General features: G+C 45.2%; 2 protein-coding genes across 2 annotated transcripts in view; one reads left to right on the forward strand and one right to left on the reverse strand.

Moving 5' to 3' along the window:
• The window catches only part of CENPK (centromere protein K), a 48850-nt gene that overhangs the window by 9621 nt on the left and 15602 nt on the right, over nt 1-23627 (reverse strand). Inside the window, exons 4-10 of the mRNA XM_068132677.2 lie at nt 20469-20612; nt 20050-20112; nt 6274-6346; nt 5181-5227; nt 1930-2012; nt 1758-1853; nt 1409-1547 (exon numbers count right to left, since the gene is read on the reverse strand). Of these exons, the coding sequence (XP_067988778.1) occupies nt 1409-1547; nt 1758-1853; nt 1930-2012; nt 5181-5227; nt 6274-6346; nt 20050-20112; nt 20469-20612 (645 nt within the window). The remainder of the gene's footprint in view (nt 1-1408; nt 1548-1757; nt 1854-1929; nt 2013-5180; nt 5228-6273; nt 6347-20049; nt 20113-20468; nt 20613-23627) is intronic.
• LOC144888453 (uncharacterized) lies at nt 9619-11275 on the forward strand. Its single transcript, XM_078766366.1, has 2 exons — nt 9619-10143; nt 10282-11275. The coding sequence occupies exons 1-2, from the start codon at nt 9619-9621 to the stop codon at nt 11128-11130; spliced, it is 1374 nt and encodes a 457-aa protein (XP_078622492.1). The 3' UTR covers nt 11131-11275.

Consider the following 23627-nt stretch of genomic DNA (forward strand, 5'->3'; position numbering starts at 1 on the left):
ACCTCCGCCATACTGAACATAAATTGATGGTCTTGTTCGATACTGTGTTGCGACCTGGTAGAGAGGATTCCTACGTACGGCTAATTGATGTTCGTGTAGCCTTGTTTTTAATCTCTTGGAAGTCTCTCCAATGTAGTGAGCTGTGCAGTTGCTGCAATTTATTTTGTAGATGACCGATGATTTGTCCCCCTGATCCAATCTGTCTTTTGGTTGCACAATTCTTCGTTTAATGGTAGCCTCAGGTCGATGTGCAACCCCAACTTCAAACGAGGCCAGCAAGCGAGAAATAGCTTCTGATACGTTTATCACGTATGGGAGGGCACGCGTAATATACATATTGTCACGTTCCTTGTGATTAAAATCTTCCAAGGAAACGGATAGCCGGACGAGCTTAACACTCCAAGGTGTTCAATCAAAATATAGCGGAGAATACGCGCGTTGGGGGGGGGGGGGGGGCAAGAGCTTACCTTTATGGGTTCACCGGGACTCTTCGAACCTGCGACAATTAACTCAAGCCCGACACAGATCGCCTTGACCAATCATCACCTCCCAGGGCGGGACACCACGGCCCTGCCTGCTTGGTGTTGCGATGACTCGGCTGGCGGCGCCAGCGAGCAGCTTTCAATGTTTGAATCCTGTTGCTTGTTATGGGGTTTATTTAGGTGCGGAGTGCATGGCTGGTGTGGTGTGTGTCATAAGGAACAAGGGAAAAACCACAGTGGTGATTTATATACAGGGAATTATTCTTATACCCAAACTAATTAGCAGAGCTCCACCCCTCGCATGGAGACAAATATACGACCTTACACGACATCCGGCCCAACGGATTCCCTACTTAGTTACATGGAGGTTCAACTTCTTCGTGGTGACAATCGGAGCACACTATCCTATACAATTCCACTTGGACGAAGGTATTCCATTGGTTCCCCCCACAATGAATGAATGATCGTTTTAAGGCCATTTTTCCCCGCTAGAGCGGGGGTTAGCCTTGCGGGCCCCATGACAATCATGGTTCCCTGTTTGAGGCAATGTTTTATGGCCGGATGCCCTTCCTGACGCCAACCCTTGGTCACGCTCTTACGATGCGCAGGGATACTGTGTACCTATTCTAAATCGGGGTACACACCGTGATCATTCATCCCAGCAAGCTGGTACTCAATTTGCCGACCTCGGAAGGATGACAGGCTGAGTCAACCCCCTGGCGTTAATTCAGCGATCGGCCGGGATTCGAACCCAGGATCCTAGGATCCCAGGCCGGCACCCTAACCGCTAAGCCAACACCAGGGATTCCCCACAAACACAACAATATATGCATAACCATATACTTTTGCTCCATTATAATAAGATTCACACACTTAAAAACTGTCTTAAGGTGGAGCATGGGTCATGGGTGAAGGATAGAACCAACCTTCTGATTGGCGCGGTGTGATGCGATGGAACGAGGTGGTTGTGGGTAGTAATCGGACACAAACTGCGTCAACAATTTCTGCAGCTTGTCATAATACCCTTTGGCTTTGGAAATTTTCTTGTTCATCTCATCTTGGGCCCTATCATAGAGGAAACAAAAGTAATTTAAGAGTGTGCTAACAGTAACCTTTCATCATCATCATCATCATCATCATCATCATCATCATCATCATCATCATCGTCGTCGTCGTCGTCGTCGTCGTCGTCGTCGTCGTTTTATGGCCGTTCCCATGCTTGCGTGTGTGAGCTAAACCTTTGCAAATGTCTATCCTTTTTATGCAAAACTGTACCTCTGATTGGCATCTTCTCCCTTGGACTTGCAAAGTTGTTTCTTTTTCTCAAGGACAGCATTAATTTCCTTGTATTGAGCAATCAAACAAGTCTCCCTGGATGACCACAATGACAGAAGGTTATCAAATAACAAATCACTAAGTTATACAAAAAAAGCAAACATGTCCATACCGTTCAACGTTCAACTTCAGCTCCTCGTTTTGTGTCCTCAAAAACTCCAACGTTTTTTCCATCTGCTGAGTGTTCAACTGAATCTAGGACATACAGGACAAGAGGAGGAAAATAAACACGACGCCATTGCTGATGCTTTGAACAATAGTGGTTTCACTGTTAAACTTAAAACTATCCCCAGTAGTTATAGCTCTGATGCTATTTTGTGGCCTTTTATTGCCAAGCATTGCTCCCAATTGTGAAGGAAATCTTCCTTTTGCTTTTCCAATTGCAAACAGCTGTGGTCAGTTAGGCCGAATCCCCAATATCAATTTCTGAGCAAGTTTGAGCTCAGATCAAAATCCAAGTTTTGCCATTAGCAGAAAGCCCAAAGCAGAATGATCTGGTAGGTTAGAGGAACAGATTTTGATTAAATATGGATGCACTCTCTTTTGGAGAGCTCAAATACTATTTTGGGGAAATCGAGTCACGACAATTCTGGGCCAAAATAGTTCACAACTCGCTGGTGGATCCTTCGGTCTAAAAACTGAAAGTTATGGCCACGACTGCCATGATCAATGAGACAATACAATGAAATTTTATTCGGTGAAGTAACAGCTCATGTACATTTTATATTGTGAAGTATATTATATATATATATTGTTGCAGTTTTGTGTTTTTATAATAAAGGTTAATTTCCCCTCCTAGTTTAGTTACACTACAACATGTAGCCTCGTTTAAGCTCAGTTATTTCATAGTAAATGTAAGCATAGACCTTTCCTGTGTTTAGTTTTGCGTTGAGTAGGAAGGACAAGGAGGGTTAGGTCCTTTACGATGCCTTGATGCTTTGGGTTTTGGCGCAAAATACCACGAGACCGGCCTGAACAAGTCGATCAAGGCCGAAGGAAGGCGGGGCAGGAGGAATGGGAGTGACCGGTAAGCACGAGCCGCCAATCAGGGCTCGAGGGGAGTGACTTACCACTGCAGCAAAAGGCGGGGGTTGGAACATTCGAGTCAGGCTAAGGGCGGGACGATATAACCCTGTGCCCAGAGCCCCCACCTCAGTTGAGTTCTCAGTTGAGCTGTAGTCAGATCCCCGAGGAGTGCAGACGAGTTGCGCGGCCAAAGAGACGAATTACGAATCAGAGTTGTTGTATTAATCGCGCTGTGAAAGACAGCCGTGCCGGGCCACAGACACGCATATTTTTCTGCCTGCCTGCCTTTGCTGAGATACGCGCCGCGAGGATTTTCCCGCCTGCCTGCCTGCCTTCGCCGGGATACGTGCGGTGACCGCCAGAGAGCCACGTCGGTTGAGCTGTTCCTGGAGGATCAAAGCCAGCGCGATCAACGCGTGAACATTCTTCTTTCATCTCCCTGTGTGTGTGAGTGGGCCCATTGTCTGGGAAAATAAGTTAAGACTGCTTAAGACTGCCCTGTGTCTCTTCTTCTTTTACCAGTGTACATTGTGTAAATAATAATTAAACGTGTTATTTCTTTGATTCGACCATTTCGTCCCTTCCATCATTGACAGCGTGGTACGAATTATATCGCTCTGATCGGGTTCCAATAGCAAGGTAACAGCACGGACCATGTGGTACGCCATCCGCTCGGGTGTACTCAATTACGCGTGATTCGTGCGAGACTCGATCCCCGCTTCCACGGCAGCGTGGGTACTTAGGTACGTGCGAAAATTGTCCCGAGACCCTTTTCCACGTCTGCCCGGAAGTGGCGACTCAGTCTCACGGTTCAAAGACCCAAGGAGAACAAGGGGCTTAATCTCCCCTTGGTAAGGGAACGGGCTTCACAAAACCGCAACAATTTGGTGTCCAGGAGTGGGATTGGACCTGGAGTGCGCTTCACGCACTCGAAATTACGAGCTAACGAAATTTAGTTTTAAAAGCCAAATTGTATTCGTACCCATTATAATATCAATGCAAACTAGAACGGCACTCGGTAGAGCACATACCTCCACCAGGCTGAACAGTTTCCGTTTTGTATCCCACCAATAGGCTGGATCTGGATTCGGACCTGAACCAAAATCTAATTGGCATGTTCTTATCACCGACCCAATTGATCCACCAAGTTGTCATAATCCGTGCACAACTTTGAAATGTCATGCTATCTATTGTTTTTGGCCTCATCTCTAAATGGTGAAGAATCACTAAAAATTAAATTAGATCAATACATCAATTAAAAAAAAAAATCTCAGACATTGTCTCTTACCAGACGATCCAGTAAGTTAGAGACAGAAGGTTATCAAATCAGATCTTCACCAAAATTGAAACAATTCGTCCTGGTCACACAACCAACCAACCTGTCCACTAAGTTTCATCCAAATCTATGCACAACATTTTGAGATATCCTGCTCACAGACAGACAGACATACAGACGTGAAAACAACCTCCATCGACTGTGGTGGAGGTAACAATTCCTTCTGTTATTAAGAAAAGGGAGGGATAGACAGACTTGTAAAAAATAATGGAGAGTTTTCACACGAGTGTTTAAGTTTATAGATAGAAAGATACAACCACACAAGCAGAGCAACAATCTATATACCTATATGAATGCAAGTTGCACGATTGCATCTGAAAGCGGTAAAACATTGTAACCACAGCACTTATAGGGGATGTGGAGGTTTACAGGGATCAAGATTCATGCAATTTTAAGTTATGTGCATTTTTTGGGTCATGATATAGGCACAGTGTCACTGGATTTCACAACAACGGGAAGGGAAAAATAATGTAACCACAAACTATTCAGTAAATTCCGTCCAATGTATAATTATGTTTTTGTTAATTTACTCCACTGGGAAACCTTAGCACTCTTAAGAGCTAGTGACTACTATGCTGTCAAAGGACATTCATAGCAAACTCCCTAAATATTTATAATAGATAGCATGATAGGAAAGTAGAAAGCTTTACCCATTTCGCTGTTTCAACAACATTTCAACAACAGCAAAGCTCGTTTGCTTTTATGAGCGGGAAGAGGGTGAGAGTAAAGATGGGATTGCTTTGGAAGGGGGAGGCTGAGGCTTTGGGGTTGGGGGAGGGAGGAAGCAAAGGTGGGACAGAGTTGGGAGGGAGAGGCTGAGGCTTTTTTGTTGAAGAGTCGTCAGATCGGTGTGTGTGTGTGTGTGTGTGTGTGTGTGTGTGTGTGTGTGTGTGTGTGTGTGTGTGTGTGTGTGTGTGTGCAATCACCCTACGGGTAATGTGCTAGTTAACAATGAATGAGGAAGGATAAGGGTTCAAAGGCCCATCAAATACACAGCCTACCTCTTCTTCAGCCACCACTAAGGCACAGGCTTGAGATTCTTGTGCTTCTAGAGTGTGACAAAAAGTGAAAGTTACCTGCACATCAATAAATTTTAATATGTTGATAAGTGTGGGTAATGGTGAGCATGTTTGAATTACAATATGTAAATGTGTGAATGATTGGAAAGGGGTGGGGCTAGGGCGTTCCAGGCCAAACTTTGCTTTTGACTAGTGTTCCAGGTTTACCACACTGCTGTAGACACGTGACAGGTTAGCTCATACTGTACTCCCATTTGATCCATCTAGACCAGATTCAATTCTTCACCAGCATACAAACTGTCATTCTGGAGTTTTGAAGGCATGACATTGAATTCCATAAATCAGTGTGCGGTTCTTTGGAGGGATTCTAAGCCGAGTGTCTTGTCATCTAATATTCCTTGTTGGACATTAAACATCTCACGTGTCCTTTTCTTTATTTTTAAGCAAGATCCAAGGTTGATAGTGAAGTTGCCACACACACGAACATACAAACAAATACACGATATACAACACGGGACTGTTACAGGAGTCAAACACCCACTGAGCTTGGGGGAAGTACCGTCACTTCTCGGGGCACTCTGGGTACCAACACACCACAACAATGGCGCCACCTTTCTCACCGCACTCAGCTGCCATTTTTGTTTTATTTTACATTAATATAAGGCCTGTTATGGAGTTTGCCCATCGATCACATGCAGGACAGACATCAATATGTATAAGTGTATTTTTACAGGAATTACAAGGACATTAGTTGACAATGGCCAAACATTTGGAATGTGCGATTTGAACCTGGGTTTCGTCCATCATGAGCAAGGAGGTTCAGATGGAAGCACTAAAACGCCAACCATGAATTTAATTTGACATCGAGACTCAAAAGTACCAACCTCAGTTTCGCCTGCTCAGATTCCAGAATTTTCTTCCAACTTGATCAACACCCGCTTAAACCTTGTTGCTCTTCCAGGAAATAAATCTTTCAACAAACAGCTTGCTTTTGCATGTAAATAAAACATGGACTATGGATGATAGATGGCATTCACGAAAACACACAAATGAATAAATAAACAAGTTAGCATACCAAAATAAAGATCATCATTCATTTGCAGTTCTCCTTCCAGCAGAGACTGCCTTGCCTCGAAGATTTCCGAAAACTGAAAAATTAATTGAGGCATGGAGGAGAACAGGGGGTAAAATACATATATTTTAAACATACAAAAAAAAAAGGAAATCATATGATGCATTCCTGTAATCATGGGAAAAAAATGGCATTAAAATGGATTATACAAATGTAACAATAAAGGGTTATGTTTAGGGTGAAAGCATTTTCCCATGAAAATAAAAATAAATAAGACTTCGCACTGCAAAAGCCATGAAGATATCCCCCCCACCCCCTGCCCCCCTTGTAAATACTGTTCACAGTCATAGGCACTTCACAAAAATAAATCTTGCTGCCAACATTTTAACAGTTTAAACTAGAAAATATAATTAGCCATGTAGTCTAGTAGGAAGACTAGGTCCCCCTGCACCCCCCGGAGATATACTTCTAATCAGTGTTTCTAGATTGGAAAAAATGTGTAGAAAATGACTAGCTATGGCCCCAAGCTGAAAAAATGTCCCACATACCATTTTTATGCAAATTACTGCTGCCATTATCAAAAAAACGATTTTTGACATATCTCAGCCAATATTGCAGATAATTGAAAAATGAAGGTGTCTAGACCCATGTTTTGAAGGGCATAGATCATGATAGAACTATTCATAACATGATTACATGTGTCTATGGTATACTAGTATGCATATTAATGCTGTAATTACAAAATAATCAGTTTTACAAATGATAAGGATACGTTAATACTGCAGATAACTTAACATGGTACATAAGGGGTCTAAACCCAGGTATTTTCAAGGTTAAATGTCAACAAGATGCTCCTGAGTCTTGCATAGGGGCGGGACATTGGCAGTAACATTGGTACCACTCAACTTTTCTTCCCACCATTGACTTTGTATTGCGAGAGATTTTCACTTGCTTATTTAAAGGTTTCTCACCCAGCCCACGTAAAATCTACCAACTCCTGCTGTTAACTCCCAAACATATTTTTTTATGTTATCCAATCACAGTGCAGAAATGACAGACTAGAGATCCAAATTAGTGCTGCTATAGCTGCCATTTTACATTTCCATCCATGTAACATGCGCGCTCGCACGCTCGTATCAATTGGTAATGTCGCGCGCTCGTATCAATTGGTAACGTTGATGTTATTGAATACCTCAGTTGAAAGTTCAGTCTTCCATTCCATCTGTGTGTTGTTCTTGGTATTCATCCTCCAATCTAGCCAGGTAAGATGCTAACTATAATGTTACTCACACTCTTGACTTCAGTTTCTGCATGAAATCATAAACAGGCAGAATAACAGCTGAGCCAGCTAGCACCATGTTAGCTAACGTTAAAGCTAGCCTCATCTATGTACAGTATGTTCCTAATGTCGGTGTAACTTAAACTTTTGTTAATGCCAAACATGAGACATATCTGTTGACTTCTGTATATGAATTGAACCAGAAAGAGGCACGACAGCTGAGCTAGCTACAGTAACTTAGCACAATGTTTCATTGGCCTAGATAGCTAACGTTAGTGTGGAAGAATTTAGATGTTTTAGCTATTAGCACTTTTGATGCCACTAAACATGGTTTAGTCAGCTAAAAAGTACCCTAGTGTAGAACATGACTCAGAACCTCTGTTACCTCACTGAAAACTCAGAGCCTCCTTTCACAGGCACTTTTAACATCATTCGTGATTTCTTATTTGTCATTTAACAGTGATGGTAGACATCGACAGCAAGCATGCCCAAAAGAAAACGGAGTGTAGAACCTGCAGCCCAAAGCTCTCCTCCTACATGCATCCTTCATGTACCATCCATGTCTGATCATGGGGATTTCACGCCCCTCCGTAAAATTAAAGGATCTGCTTCAGAAAAACTGCAACTGCTTCAAAAGATCCGGGATAGACGTCTCAACCAACCGCATGACTCCCCATGTCGTATGCAATCAGTATGTGATCAGATCCCGGCAACTCTTCCTGATGACCTAGAAAGAGTAGGATATCACAGCAAGTGTTATAAGCACTTTGTCCGCCACTTTCATCGTCTGGGAGATGATACAGAACCAGGGCCATCAACCTCATCATGGCATCACTCTCCTCGTAAACCAGGAGGTTCTGCTGAACCCATCTTCCCGCCAGAGTGTATATTTTGTGAGAAAGTTGAGACCAAAGATGCTCATCGCAATACTGAGAGGCCTACAACCTTCCCATCCTTTAAAAACAAAGAAAATGCATGGGAGCAAATCGAAACACGGGCTGAGAAAATGGGTCTCTATCGACTCCATCGAAAGGTGAAAAACAAAGACCTCTTTGCATGTGAGGCCAAACACCATCCGTCATGTTTTAAAGCTTTCCGCACAGCATTCTACAACTATGAGCGTGCGATTCACAGAGCCGAAGCACCAAAGGAGCAGGCTTGCATGTCAGCCGCCCATGAAAAGGCATTCAACTCAGTACTGGAACACATTCAAACCCAGGTCATCCAGCAGAATAAAGTTCTACAGCTTTCTTCCTTGCGCTTGCTCTATGTCGAGGAACTGAAACTGAATGGATATGAGAACTCAAATTATCGGTCAGAGAAACTACTGAAACGCCTACAGAATGACCCAATCAAGGAGCATATCCACTTCACGAAGGTTGATCATGACAAATGTGATGTCATTTCTTTCTGGCTTGTGCACAGCTCAAACATAACAGTTTCCAATGCTCTCGCACGAGCATTCACACTCGGAAGCACAAACAAGAACCAAAATGTTGCCCTCCAACTTCGCCAGGGTATTCTACAGGCTTTCAGAGAGTGTAAAGACCAACCATGGCCACCAACAGCTGAAGACATGGAGCTCAATCCTGAAGACATCCTACCTCCAGACCTTGTCCGCTTTCTCAGCGTGCTAATGACTGGCAAGGAGGGCATCGAGACAGAAAAGGTGAAGCGTCTGGTCTTCTCCATTGGACAAGATCTGTGCCGTGCAGTGTCAGATGGAAAATGGAAGTTACCAAAGCACATTCTCCTCTGTGTGACTGTAAGGCACCTGTTCCGAAGCAAACAGCTCACCACAATACTACACAGGCTTGGACACTCTGAGAGCTACGATTTCGCCTTGGAGTTGGAAACTGCTCTCGCCAAGGTCCTGGATGAAGTCTCAACTTATCGTACACCACAAATTGTGACAGGAGAGGGCAACCTTGTATTCCACTGTGAGTGGGACAACTTGAATAAAACCACTACCAGTGTGCACGGCAGCAACATTGTAAACAGTGCTGGAGGAATCTCAGAGTCTTGTCAAGTCTCAGAGTCAAGATGAGCCATTAGACCTGGGAGAACTCATGAAGTACTGCCTGATGCCAGTGCCTCCTAGCCTTGGGACACCAGATGGGTTCTTCTGCAAAACCAACAAAGCCTCCATTCTGCACTACCTTTTAGAGGACACCACACCACAAGATCTGCAATACCCCAAGGATGCCCTGTTCATCCAGGATGGAATGGCGCTGCTGCATACCCTTGCCAACCTTCCCCCAACATGTGGTGAGATATGCTTGCAGGTGCTTGATCAGATGGTGGCCAAGCAGCACTTTCTGTTCTCCACTGACAGTTACCATCCTGAGTCAATCAAAGCGCAGGAAAGGCTGAGGCGGGGCAGCTCAGAGAAGATCATTCTGGCTGGACCAGCAACCAGGAAGCCATATGACTTCAAAATGTTCCTTGCAAATGACGACAACAAAAAGCAGATGTGCCAGCTTCTTCTGAAAGTGTGGAGTGGACAAGAGGCAGCTACCAGGCTGGAGAGAACAGAGATGGCTGTGCTGATCGTGGAGGGGAAGGCCCACCAACTTGCCTCAACGAATGGCAAGGTAAAATTGAAAGCCCTTCGTGAATGGCGATTCAATTTGTAATTTTTCCTGAAAAAAAGGTGATTACCTGTGATGTTTGTCTAGATCTGAAACTGGCAGTGACTGGTGATTGAAATGCGGTGCCTTTTTGTGTTTCAGGTCGAGGTACGTGAACTCCCCACGATCTACAGCAACCAGGAAGAGACTGATACCAGGGTGGTTCTGTACCTCCATCATGCTGCTACCATCGGATACAAGAACGCTGTAGTCAGAACACCGGACACAGACATCCTCCTGATCCTGCTCCACCATGCCCACAACATCAAGCTGACGGTGTACCTGGATACAGGGTCAGGGAAGCATCGCCAACTTGTCAACGTCTCTGAGCTGGCAGAATCCCTGGGAGAGGACTACTGTGCCACTCTCCTGGGGTACGATGTGTTCAGCGGAGAAGACTGCACCAGTGCCTTCAAAGGGAAGGGAAAAGTCGGGCCCTTGAAAAAGCTGGAGAAGAATCCCAGGTTTCACAGGGCATTCGGTGAACTGGGTGACAACTGGGATGCCAACCCTGAGGTGGAGAGGCAGTTAGAAAAATTCACCTGTGTGATGTACGGCCAGAGTCGCGAGTCATCAGTGGACATTGTCCGTGCCAAGCTGCTACGAAAAATGGTGGGAGAGGACAAGACCCTCACATCCAAGTCCAAGGTTGATCTGGCTCGCCTTCCTCCATGCCAGTCTGCCCTGAAGCCGCACATCCAGCGTGTGAACCACCGCGTAGCATTGTACAAAAGAGCCGATCAACCTATCATCGAAAAGCCAAAACCTTATGAGGAGCAAGGATGGATAAGGACTGATGAAGGACTGTTGAAACCAATGTGGTCCAGTGGTCCCATCCTACCAACCTCACTGGTGGATCTTCTGAACACAGGAGAGCACGAAGAGGAGGAGGAAGAGGAAGGAGAAGAAGAGTTTGACTCTGACGATTTCGATGAAAATGATGATGACTGACTCAGTGTAGAATCACTAATGCTAATGATGTTTATCTAAAACAAGCAAGAGAAGAGTGGTCACATTGAGTGCTAGGACTATTTTGACAGTTGTAATATTTAGAAAAATAAAACTTTGTGTTAACGTCTGTGTAGACGGACCTTAATATGAGTCTATTATTTCGTAAAACTGTGATTATTTTGTAAATAAAGCACTAATTAGCATACTAGTATACCATAGACACATGTAATCATGTTATGAATAGTTCTATCATGATCTATGCCCTTCAAAACATGGGTCTAGACACCTTCATTTTTCAATTATCTGCAATATTGGCTGAGATATGTCAAAAATCGTTTTTTTGATAATGGCAGCAGTAATTTGCATAAAAATGGTATGTGGGACATTTTTTCAGCTTGGGGCCATAGCTAGTCATTTTCTACACATTTTTTCCAATCTAGAAACACTGATTAGAAGTATATCTCCGGGGGGTGCAGTGGGACCTAGTCTTCCTACTAGACTAATGAATGTGTCGATGGATACGTCTCCACCTGCGCTAGATGTGAACCCAATGTTACGTTTGGTCTCAATTAAAAGTCACATCAGTGAGAGACGGAGAGAGGAAAAGGGAGAGGGAGAGGGAGTGAGAGAGAGAGTGTGTGTGAGAGAGAGTGAGAGAGAGAAAGAAAGTGTGTGCGAGAGCGAGACGGGGTGGGAGAGAGCGAGACGGGGTGGGAGAGAGCGAGACGGGGTGGGAGAGAGCGAGACGGGGTGGGAGAGAGCGAGACGGGGTGGGAGAGAGCGAGACGGGGTGGGAGAGAGCGAGACGGGGTGGGAGAGAGCGAGACGGGGTGGGAGAGAGCGAGACGGGGTGGGAGAGAGCGAGACGGGGTGGGAGAGAGCGAGACGGGGTGGGAGAGAGCGAGACGGGGTGGGAGAGAGCGAGACGGGGTGGGAGAGAGCGAGACGGGGTGGGAGAGAGCGAGACGGGGTGGGAGAGAGCGAGACGGGGTGGGAGAGAGCGAGACGGGGTGGGAGAGAGCGAGACGGGGTGGGAGAGAGCGAGACGGGGTGGGAGAGAGCGAGACGGGGTGGGAGAGAGCGAGACGGGGTGGGAGAGAGCGAGACGGGGTGGGAGAGAGCGAGACGGGGTGGGAGAGAGCGAGACGGGGTGGGAGAGAGCGAGACGGGGTGGGAGAGAGCGAGACGGGGTGGGAGAGAGCGAGACGGGGTGGGAGAGAGCGAGACGGGGTGGGAGAGAGCGAGACGGGGTGGGAGAGAGCGAGACGGGGTGGGAGAGAGCGAGACGGGGTGGGAGAGAGCGAGACGGGGTGGGAGAGAGCGAGACGGGGTGGGAGAGAGCGAGACGGGGTGGGAGAGAGCGAGACGGGGTGGGAGAGAGCGAGACGGGGTGGGAGAGAGCGAGACGGGGTGGGAGAGAGCGAGACGGGGTGGGAGAGAGCGAGACGGGGTGGGAGAGAGCGAGACAGGGTGGGAGAGAGCGAGACAGGGTGGGAGAGAGCGAGACAGGGTGGGAGAGAGCGAGACAGGGTGGGAGAGAGCGAGACAGGGTGGGAGAGAGCGAGACAGGGTGGGAGAGAGCGAGACAGGGTGGGTGAGAGCGAGACAGGGTGAGAGAGAGAGAGCGAGCGAGACAGGGTGGGAGAGAGCGAGACAGGGTGGGAGAGAGCGAGACAGGGTGGGAGAGAGCGAGACAGGGTGGGAGAGAGCGAGACAGGGTGGGAGAGAGCGAGACAGGGTGGGAGAGAGCGAGACAGGGTGGGAGAGAGCGAGACAGGGTGGGAGAGAGCGAGACAGGGTGGGAGAGAGCGAGACAGGGTGGGAGAGAGCGAGACAGGGTGGGAGAGAGCGAGACAGGGTGGGAGAGAGCGAGACAGGGTGGGAGAGAGCGAGACAGGGTGGGAGAGAGCGAGACAGGGTGGGAGAGAGCGAGACAGGGTGGGAGAGAGCGAGACAGGGTGGGAGAGAGACAAAGAGGGGGAGAGAGACAAAGAGGGGGAGAGAGACAAAGAGGGGGAGAGAGACAAAGAGGGGGAGAGAGACAAAGAGGGGGAGAGAGACAAAGAGGGGGAGAGACAAAGAGGGGGAGAGAGACAAAGAGGGGGAGAGAGACAAAGAGGGGGAGAGAGACAAAGAGGGGGAGAGAGACAAAGAGGGGGAGAGAGAGAGTGGGAGAGATAGAGTGGGAGAGATAGAGCAAGAGAGAAAGATAGAGAGTTGGAGATAGACAGAGAGTGGGAGAGATAGACAGAGAGTGGGAGAGATAGAGAGCGAGAGAGAGAGAGATTGAGCGAGAGATAGAGAGAGAGACAGAGAGCGAGAGCGAGAGCGAGAGCGAGAGCGAGAGAGAGAGAGATTGAGCGAAAGATAGAGAGAGAGACAGAGTGGGAGAAATTGAGCGAGAGAGAATGGGAGAGAGCATGGGAGAGAGCATGGGAGAGAGGCAGAGAGTGGGAGAGAGAAAGTGAGAATTGAATTTGCAACACCGTTTATTTCACAAAAGACAAAACAGATCAAATTAATTTTACAGGAGAAAAACATAGAAGGCAACACAGTTCTTGATGCAGATATTAGAAAGTGAAGACCAATTCCAAATCATTTACAACACATAAGGCTTCGTTAATACACCATTTTCACTCAGAGTTTGACATTTTCAATCGCCACATTGTAATCAAACTCCAACCTGATTCTTGCAGAAACCAGCTCTTTAAAAATAGACAACAACAAAACCAGGCCCATTATCAATTTTGATTTTCCTTGATCTATAAATTGCATATTTTGCAATGGCAACCAAGAAGTTTAGTACAATGCCTACCTGAGTCCTTGCAGGAGTGTCTGAAAGGTACACCCAAAATAAAAGTATGTGACGTGAAAGGAAAAGACAGCTGATCAAAAAAGTGTGTGAGAACAGAGAAGAGAGGTGTGTTAGTCTTTCACATTGCACATAGGTGTGAAAGAGGTCCTCCTTCTGTTCACTGAAGGGGCAAGTTACAGGTACTGAACTGTCAAGGTGGTTAACAAAGGTATTCGAAGGGAGAGCCCAATGTGTTAGTCTCCACTGAATATCTGCTGGGAACCAATAAATAGGTAATGTATACATATTAGGCAACAGTGGAGTGGCAGGAAATCCTGGCCGTAACCGTTCTGACAACAAGGCCACTCGTGTCGCTCAAGAGAAGGACGACGCTTGGTTATCTCGAAGGAGCTTATGAATACCCTCCTTTGTTACCAAATGAAAAGGAGAAAGAAGTTCATCATTTGACTGGAGAGAAGGGAGCACCTTAATTTCAGGGAAGGACAGCCGATAATCCTTGACGTTGTTGATACCTTCCCAGCCAATATTTAACTCCTTAAACTTCCTCTTGACAAAAAAACAACAACATGCATTTTAAGGCCATTTTCCCTGCGAGAGCAGGGGTTAGCCGTACGGTCCCCATGACAATCTTCTCCATTTTGCCCTATTTTCTGCATCTCCCCTTGTTAACCCCCTTGACCGCATTTCTTCTTCCACCATCTTTAGCCAAGTCTTTCTCGGTCTTCCCCGTCCTCTACTTCCTTCTACATTCATTTCCATCACTCTTCTCAACCAGTCACTTTCATCCTTCCTCACCTCAACACATGACCAAACCATCTCAACCTGTTTCTCTTCACAGCATCAATCACAGGCTCTATTCCCATCATCTTTCACAATTCATCATTTGTCTTCCTCTCTCTCAACGATACTCCGCACATCCATCAAACCATTCGCATTTCCACCCTTTCCAGCCTTTGTTGCTGCTCTACGTTCATTACCCATGTCTCGCTCCCATAAATCATAACACTTCTCACACATGCAGCAGACAACATTCCCTTCAGCTTCAACCACACTCCCCTCCTCATCAGCACGCCACTCAGTTCCCGAAACTTCTTCCATGCACATCTCACTCTAGCAACCGTTGCCGAGTCTGATCCATTTTCTCCATTCAGCATGTCTCCGAGGTAGCAAAATGTTTTCACACCTTCCAGCTTCACGCCGTCTCCAAGATCCAACTCACCATTTCCTCCATCTGCAGCTCCCTCTGTGCACACCTTACATTTGCATGTAGCTGCCACACTGGTTAATGACCCTCTCAGACAACTACATTTTTGATGAACCCACTCAGTGCACATTGTACATTGAATGGAGTTCACTCCGACACCCTTCCTGCACACAGCACACGGCCACTTCCCAGTTCTTTCCACCTCACCACATGCGTTACCACTTGCCATCACCTTCGTCTTTCCGATATTCACCTTCAGACCTTTTGTCTCCATACATTCCTTCCACTTGTTCATCTTTTCCTTCAGTCCATCCATACTTTCCGCAATAAACACCAGATCATCTGCACACAACAACTCCCACGGTAAACCCTCCTTTACGTTCTGAGCCAGCACCTCCATCACAGCTACAAATAGTAGTGGGCTTAGTACCGACCCCTGATGCACTCCCACCTTCACCTCAAACTCACCACTGTTCCCGTCCTTCATCCTTACAGCTGTGCACGCTCTTTTGTACATTGCCATCCCTACTCTGATCAACCATTCCTCCACTCCTAACTTCCTCAATGCCCATGTCACTACTTCACGTGGAACCCTATCGAATGCTTTCTCCAGATCAACAAACCCAAGAAACAACTTCTTCCTCTTCTACATGTACTTCTCCTGCAACTGCCTTGCAATAAAAAGCACGTCTGTCCTTCCTCTTCCAGGCATAAATCCAAACTGCATTTCATCAATCTTCACTTTCTTCCTTATCCTCCTCTCCAACACCCTTTCCAATACCTTCATTCCATTCTCCAATAACTTTATCGCTCGATACGAGCCACACTCCAGAGGGTCACCTTTCCCCTTGTATAGAGGGACGAGGGTACTCAGTTCCCAATCCACTGGAATGCGGCCTTCTTTCACCACCAGATTACAGATCTCTGTCATTCTCTTCACACCCCAACTTCCTGCTGCCTTCAACATATCTCCCACAATTCCTGTCGGCCCTCCCGCTTTTCTACTCTTCATTGCTTTTATCGCTTCCACAACTTCCTTCTCAGTTATCTTCTCTGCCGGTCCTAAAACTGGGTTACTCTCGATGTTGCCATCCCATTCATTCTCTGCATTAAACAGCATTTCCATACATCTCTTCCATCTTCCTTTAATTCCATCTGGGTCCACAACGATTTGTCCCACTTCATCCTTCAAGCAACTCACCCCCATCACAACACACTTCTCTTTCGCTATCTGCTTTGCAATCCTGAATACCGCTCTCTGACCCTCTTCCGAATCCAAGCGTTCTCCGAACATTTTCCTACATGCCTCCTGCGCCTTTGCTACCTCTTTCTTTGCAACCTTCTTGGCTGCCTTATAACTTTCATGCTCTGCTTTTTCTGCCCCCATACCCTTCGCCTTCTGCCACTCCTTGAACGTCTTCCTCTTCTCATCAATCCTCTTTCCAACTTCATCATCCCACCACTATGTTTCCGAGTGCCTCCGTGGTCCTTTTGTCCATCCACAATCCACATACCTCACCAACGGCTCCCAACAGACTATCTTTCATTGACATCCAACCACTTTCAAGCTCAACCACATCATCCTCTAACATACTCAGCCTCTCTTTTAATGCCTCCCTTGCCATCACCTCTTTCAACCTCCACACCTTCATTCTCGGTTGGTACTTCACCCGCCGAGCTCTCCTCGCACCTTTCACCCTTATGGCGCAGACAACCAAGTGGTGCTGTGAAACAGCCTCCTCCCCCAGGATCACCTTTGTGTCCCGGAGGTGCCCCCTATCTCGCCTCCGCACCATCAGGTTGTCAACGGTTGTCGTCAACCCACCTGACGTGTATGTAACAAGCTTATTATCCTCTTTCTGGAACTGAGTATAACAAATCAACTCCATCAGCAAACTCCAAAATCCTTTCACCTTCTCCATTTCTCACACCATATCCGTAACCCCCATGAACTCCCTCAAAACCATCCATACTCCTTCCCACATGTCCATTTAGGTCTCCTCCTCCCACAACAACTTCCTCGTCTTTCACGTTTTCTATCAGCTTCTCTATTGCACACCAGAACTTGTCCTTCTCTTCATCGCACCGACCAACCTGCGGAGCATATACCGAGATGACGTTCAGCAAGAGCTTTCCAATCATCATTTTCACCATCATCAACCTATCACTCACTCGAGTCACACTCACCACACTGTCTGCAAACTCCTCAGAAAACAGGACACCAACGCCATGCACGTCCTCCGGGCACCCTTGCCACACAAATGTGTATTTCTGTCCCTGCCTACCCTTCACCGCTCTCACACCACTTCCCTTCCATCTCGTCTCTTGCACACAACATATGTCCACTCTTCTTCTGACCAATACTTCCACCACTTCTCCTGATCTCCCTGTCATTGTCCCTGCATTCCATGTCCCAAACCTCAGAAACCGATCTCCACTTCGGGCATCAGACGTTTCGTCATCATAAATGGAGTGATTTCCACCCTTGCTTCGATCGGGTTCCCCACCTTGAGTTTTGACGTGGGAGTGGGGTCCCCCACGGGGTACTTCAGGCTGTACCCTGCCCATATGCAGTTGTAATTGTCATGGTTCTCTTTTTGAGGCAATGTTTTTATGGCCGGATGCCCTTCCTGACGCCAAACCTTTTGAGTCGCCTCTTACGACACGCAGGGATACGGTGTACCTATTCTAAACCAGGGTACACACCGGGGAAAAAAAACTTCCTCTTGACGATGTGTACAATTTGACTGACAACACAAACATCTTAAACCAAGAATGGTCACCACCCTGCCAGCAGACATCGATTTTGTCCCAGATATATCCCTCAGGTCACAACGTTGCCAACTCCTCCTTGAATAAATTTCCTAATCAAGGTATGACTGAGAAATGCATGGGGAAAAACCGTTATAAAAAAAGAGGTTGTTGGATAAACATCCGGCCAAGCCAAACAGTTCAATCTTGGTTTCATCAGACAACAGAATCTTGTTTCTCACAGTCAGAGTCCTTTAGGTGCTTTTTTGCAAACTCCAAGAGGGGTTTCATGTGTCTTTCAATGAGGAGAGGCTTCCGTCTGGCCACTCTGCCATAATGCCCAGATCGCTGGAGTGTTGCAGTGATGGTTGTCCTTCTGGAAGTTTCTCCCATCTCCACACAGGATCTCTGGAGCTCAGCCAGAGTGACCATCGGGTTCTTGGTCACCTCACTTACCAAGGCCCTTCTCCCCCGATTGCTCAGTTTAGCCGGGCGGCCAGCTCTAGGAAGAGTCCTGGTTGTTCCAAACTTCTTCCATTTAAGAATTATGGAGGCCACTGTGCTCTTGGGAACCTTCAATGCAGCAGAATTTTTTTATCGGCTTCCCCAGATCTGTGCCTCGACACAATCCTGTCTCTGAGCTCTGCAGGCAGTTCATTCGACCTCATGGCTTGGTTTTTGTTCTAATAAGCATTGTCAGCTGTGAGACTTCTTTATAGACAGGTGTGTGCCTTTCCAAATCATGTCCAATCAATTGAATTTACCACAGGTGGACTCCAATCAAGGTGTAGAAACATCTCAAGGATGATCAAGAGAAATGGGAGGCACCTGACCTAAATTTCAAGTGTCAGAGCAAAGGGTCTGAATACTTATGTCAGTGAAATTTCAGTTTTTTCTTTTTAATAAATTTGCAAAACTTTCTAAAATCCTGTTTTCTCTTCGTCATTATGGGGTATTGAGTGTAGATTGATGAGGGAAAAAACGAATTTAAACGATTTCAGCACAAGGCTGCAACATAACAAAATGTGAAAAAAGTGAAGGGGTCTGAATACTTTCTGAATGCACTGTATACTTGTGCCATGTTTGGTTGAAATGCCTTTTGTAATGAAATTGTGTCTAAGTTGAACCCAGGTGTTATGCGGTCTCTGTCCGCTGCGTGGCAGTTATAAGAACTCGGACAGACAGTGCTACGACTCATTCCTGTGACATTTATTCTGTGTAATGTTGTGCATACTTAGATGGTGCGTGTTGCTCTTTGTTCCAGACTTGCTTGGACTAGTTGCAAATCCTTTACTGCTTCCTATGAATGCTGAATATTGATATGTTGCTTGATGATTGTCTTACAGGTATTGCTTGAGATCGATTCCGAATTAAACTCACAATCTGGGACAATGTTGTAACTCTGGTTTTTACAACACCTTTAGTGGTTCACAAATTATTTCAGCAACAACAATTTTCAAAGGTCACACGACCTTAGAACTCTGACCTTTTGAACCCAAAATTGAATGCGTGCATCTTCATATTAAAAGTCCATTCATTACTGTGCCAAACTTGGTCGAAATCCCTTCAGTGGTTCACAGGTTATCACATTAACAAAAAAACACTGAAAACAAAAGCACAGATAGATAAGCCAAAAGCATAACGCCTCTGATCTTCGACTGCGCAGGCACAAAACTCGAGCAAAGACGTTTGTCAGCGCATTTGGGCATGGACGACATGGTGAGGTGTTTACAAGGTCATTAATTCTCGTCGCTGAAAGCAGCAAGAAGCGATTGCTTTTCTCTCAACAAGATCATGCATTTAATGGACTAGAAAGGGAAGTCAAGAAAAAGTAAATCTATATGCCTTCACATTTTTATGATTAATTACCAGATTCGGAGGCAGCAGCTCAAAATCAGGTGTAGCTGTCCCATCGAGCCACCAACCGCCTGGTAATTAGTATCGTGCAAATAACAAATTGACAAAAACATTTAAAAACTATAGACGAAGGAAATAAGAGACCGACATCTCCATGTACCAGTCATGCTGTGGCAGACCAATTATACAAGTACAAATTTTTTAAAATAATAACTCACAGAATACTCTTAAGTATACCAAGTTCTCTGCACAGCCTTTACACCCACGCTTCCATTAATTAACACCAAATTACCAGTCTGCTTGTGGACGAGGGCTCTCCCTCATAATGTTCTTCGATGCACATGGAGGCTTGGAGCTGTTAAAAGCAAACAAGAGGTTTCCTGTGAGGTTCAGAGAAATTAAACAAATAAATAAATTTATTTTATATATATTTATTATATATATATATTACAAATTAAATTGCTTACAAAGTTTTTAATGAGTCATGAATATTAGGTGGGTACAATAAAAAGAAAGGGTACAACACGGGTCGTGAATATTAGTGATGAACAAAATAAACTAAATAAAGGATGAGCCACAAAATGCATCCAAAGCTAAAACCAAGCAGACTTAGTGTGGAGCAATACAATGACATCTTGAAAATTTGAACTGCTAAATTAATTGAGGAAAGAAAAAAAAGAAAGGCTGCAGTTCTCAATAAAAACAACCCACCTCATTCAGTTCCTCCAAACTTTTTGTGTAGAATTGTTTTAAACGATCTTCCTCGAATGCATCGCCACAGCCGGTGTTGAACAGCAAGTCAGGTGCAAGGAGCTGCTGATACCGCTTTGCATGCGTTTTTTCTAGCATGGTCACCTAACCAAAGGGGCATCAAGGTTACAGCACAGACGTGGATTTAAATTGGTGCAGAAAAGATAAGCTTATAACTGCATTGACAATATCAGTTAAGGTGATGATGAAAAACAAACTTCAATATCGTTGCAATAAATTGTGCAGTTTCGAGCATTGCAGGCATTTCATGTCAGAACTACCCAGGTGAAATGTAGGAATCTATTTGAGGTGAAAAGCAGAACATGGTTCCCAGACAACCGATCGAGTTTGTCAACTTCCCTTAGCCACATCGTTCCACAATGATACACATTACACACCTTGTGAGACTTCATGTCATTTTATCCATACCCCAGAGAGGGAGAAGTAAAGAGACAAAGAGAGACAGACAGAGTTCAGTCATCACAGTGATTACCAATGCTTGGAATATCCAATCCAGCCTGTGGTAAGTCTTACCTCATTCAAATAAAGGAATAATTATTAAATATTAATGATAATCACAAATAAAATTAACTAAGAATACTGTTATGGTGTCTGGAGGGTCCGAAGATCCCACTCCCAGACACCAAATTGTTATGGAGCCGGGTTTTTCAAGGTTCACCATGAGGGGAATTATCAGGCTCCTCCTGACTACCGGTCCTGCCGAAGTCTGACACCGTTTATCTGTGGGTGACGTAGCCAACCTAACTGTGGATCGTGCCCTCGGTTCGTACTCACCTTAGCTTATCTAATCTAATCAAGGGTAGCCAAGTGCTCTGCCAAGTATGGACCGGCTAATGTTGTGGAGTCAATTGGTTGGGGAAGAACGTCCCGAACTACCACTATTGCACCTTCGCCGGGTCAACGGAAAAGAGATGAAACGGACAGGTTGGAAACAACTGGTTACCCAAGAAACCAGAAGTATTTACAAGCAATTATCAAAAACAACATTTACAATGGTCAAAAATAAAGTAATTACAAGCACAACAAGAAAGAGCAATCAGATTGCAGACGCTCGCCAGGATGTGTTTTCAGTGGTTTTTAAGGCGTTTGTGTTAAAACAAATATGGCGGCAGAACCACGTGACCGATGATCTTTTTTTTTTTCTCCACCAATTTATGCCGACATGACGCTCAAGAAATTTCATCTTGATTGGATGAAGTTTTGTACTTGTCGAATTATGACGTCATAATGGAGGCACCTATGACATCATCATTAACATTTTATTCCCCATGGAGAGTTCTTTACAATGAACATTGTCTCAATTTTCTCTATTCAGCACTTTCAGAGATATAGAGGTGCAATTTTTTTTCTCGGTTCCAAGGCGACGAAAGGCACTTGTCTTGCGCCTTTATACTTGTTTAAGCAGGGTGGAACCTGGTCCCACACAGAGCACCCTCACCGGTGCGCTTCCAGATGCTCCACCCCGCTCTCCTGTCAATCCTCCGCGCTCAGGGATCTTCTTCAAGGAGCACCCAGCTCCTCACGCTTCCTGCCTAGGCGAGTTCGGTTTTCATGTGTGGTGTTCATGTTTAATGAATGAGATGTTTGTGTTTAATAAATTTGGTGGGATGGAGGGAAATATTGGTTATGAGGTATATGATAAAGCATGTACTGTATGTGTTTGTTTCGGGTTGCTAATGTCTCAAATGTGTTTCCTACATGTATTATGTTACCCACATGGATTCTTTGTTGTGTTTTGATGGTGTCAAATCGCTGTCCAGAGGAGTGTGAACGTCAATTTGTATCTTTGTATTTGTTAGGGGGGAGAGGTGGGTGGGGGAGGGGTTGTGAAAACAACTACTAAGTGTTAGAGTTAATGTTCGGTTTAAAATAAAATTAATTGTGAATAATGTCTAATGGATTGCCATTTTACCATAACACTGACAAATACCACTGACAAGATACCACTTTGACACTGGCCGTCAGACTACAGCAAAGTAAAAAAACAGAAAAAAGTCTTTATTCTTCCATGTATCTCCCCATATTTTTTTTCTTCTTCCTGTTTAAAAAAAAACAAAAAATAAAACACTCAGATTCACCATCAAATAATATGCGGGCCATATCCCACTGATATGGCCTAATAATAATAAAACTACAAAAATTCTTTAAAATATTGATACTATTAAAGTGGGAAAAGAAGGGGTGGGGAGGTGAGGACAAATCAACAAATATCTCGAACCATTAAACCCAAATCAATTTGGAAGCAAAAAATAATAATAATAATAATAATAATAATAAATAATAATAATAAATAGCACCGCAAAGGGGGCGTAACCCCTCAGCCCATGCATGGTGGAAACAAATTTCAAGATGGCTGCCGTGGCGGCCATATTGAAAATCGCAGCACACCCATTTTCGAAAGGAACATTTCTCTACTCAACCCAAACACACACTGCAAAAATGGATTTAATCGGACAAGCCGTTCTGCTCGAAATTTACAGAAACCAATTTCAAGATGGCTGCCGTGGCGGCCATATTGAAAATCGCAGCGCACCCATTTTCGAAAGGAAGCTTCGTCTACTCAACCCCAACACACACTGCAAAAATTGATTTAATCGGACAAGCCGTTCTGCTCGAAATTGACGGAAACCAAAAGTTGACAGACGCCCGATGGCTGCCGTGGCGGCCATATTGAAAATCGCAGCGCGCCCATTTTCAAAAGGAACCTTCCTCCACTCAACCCCAACACACACTGCAACTAGAGGTTCCAGGGAACCTGAACTCAACTGGTCTATATCAATATGGTTAGAATATGCATAATAGAACCACAAACTATATAGTTTATATGTGCTAAAGAGGTGGAATAGCGTTGAAGGTTGAAGGCCTTCTAGTTACATTAGGAAGTACCAGATTGACAAAAATTGATTTTTCAATATGGCCGCCCTGCCGCACCCATTTTTGGGCGTGCAACGCCCAAATGCAATCCCAAACGAGTTTATGTCTTAAAGATGCTGTATAACAAGTTTCATCAAATTTGATCAATATTTGTGACTTTTAGAGCGTAGATGTCGAAATTGTTTACAGACGACAGACAGACAGACAGACGACAGACAGACGACG

The sequence above is a fragment of the Myxine glutinosa genome, chromosome 12 (genome assembly GCF_964187855.1).
Source record: "Myxine glutinosa chromosome 12, kmMyxGlut1.1, whole genome shotgun sequence".
In the NCBI taxonomy this organism is placed as follows: domain Eukaryota; kingdom Metazoa; phylum Chordata; class Myxini; order Myxiniformes; family Myxinidae; genus Myxine; species Myxine glutinosa.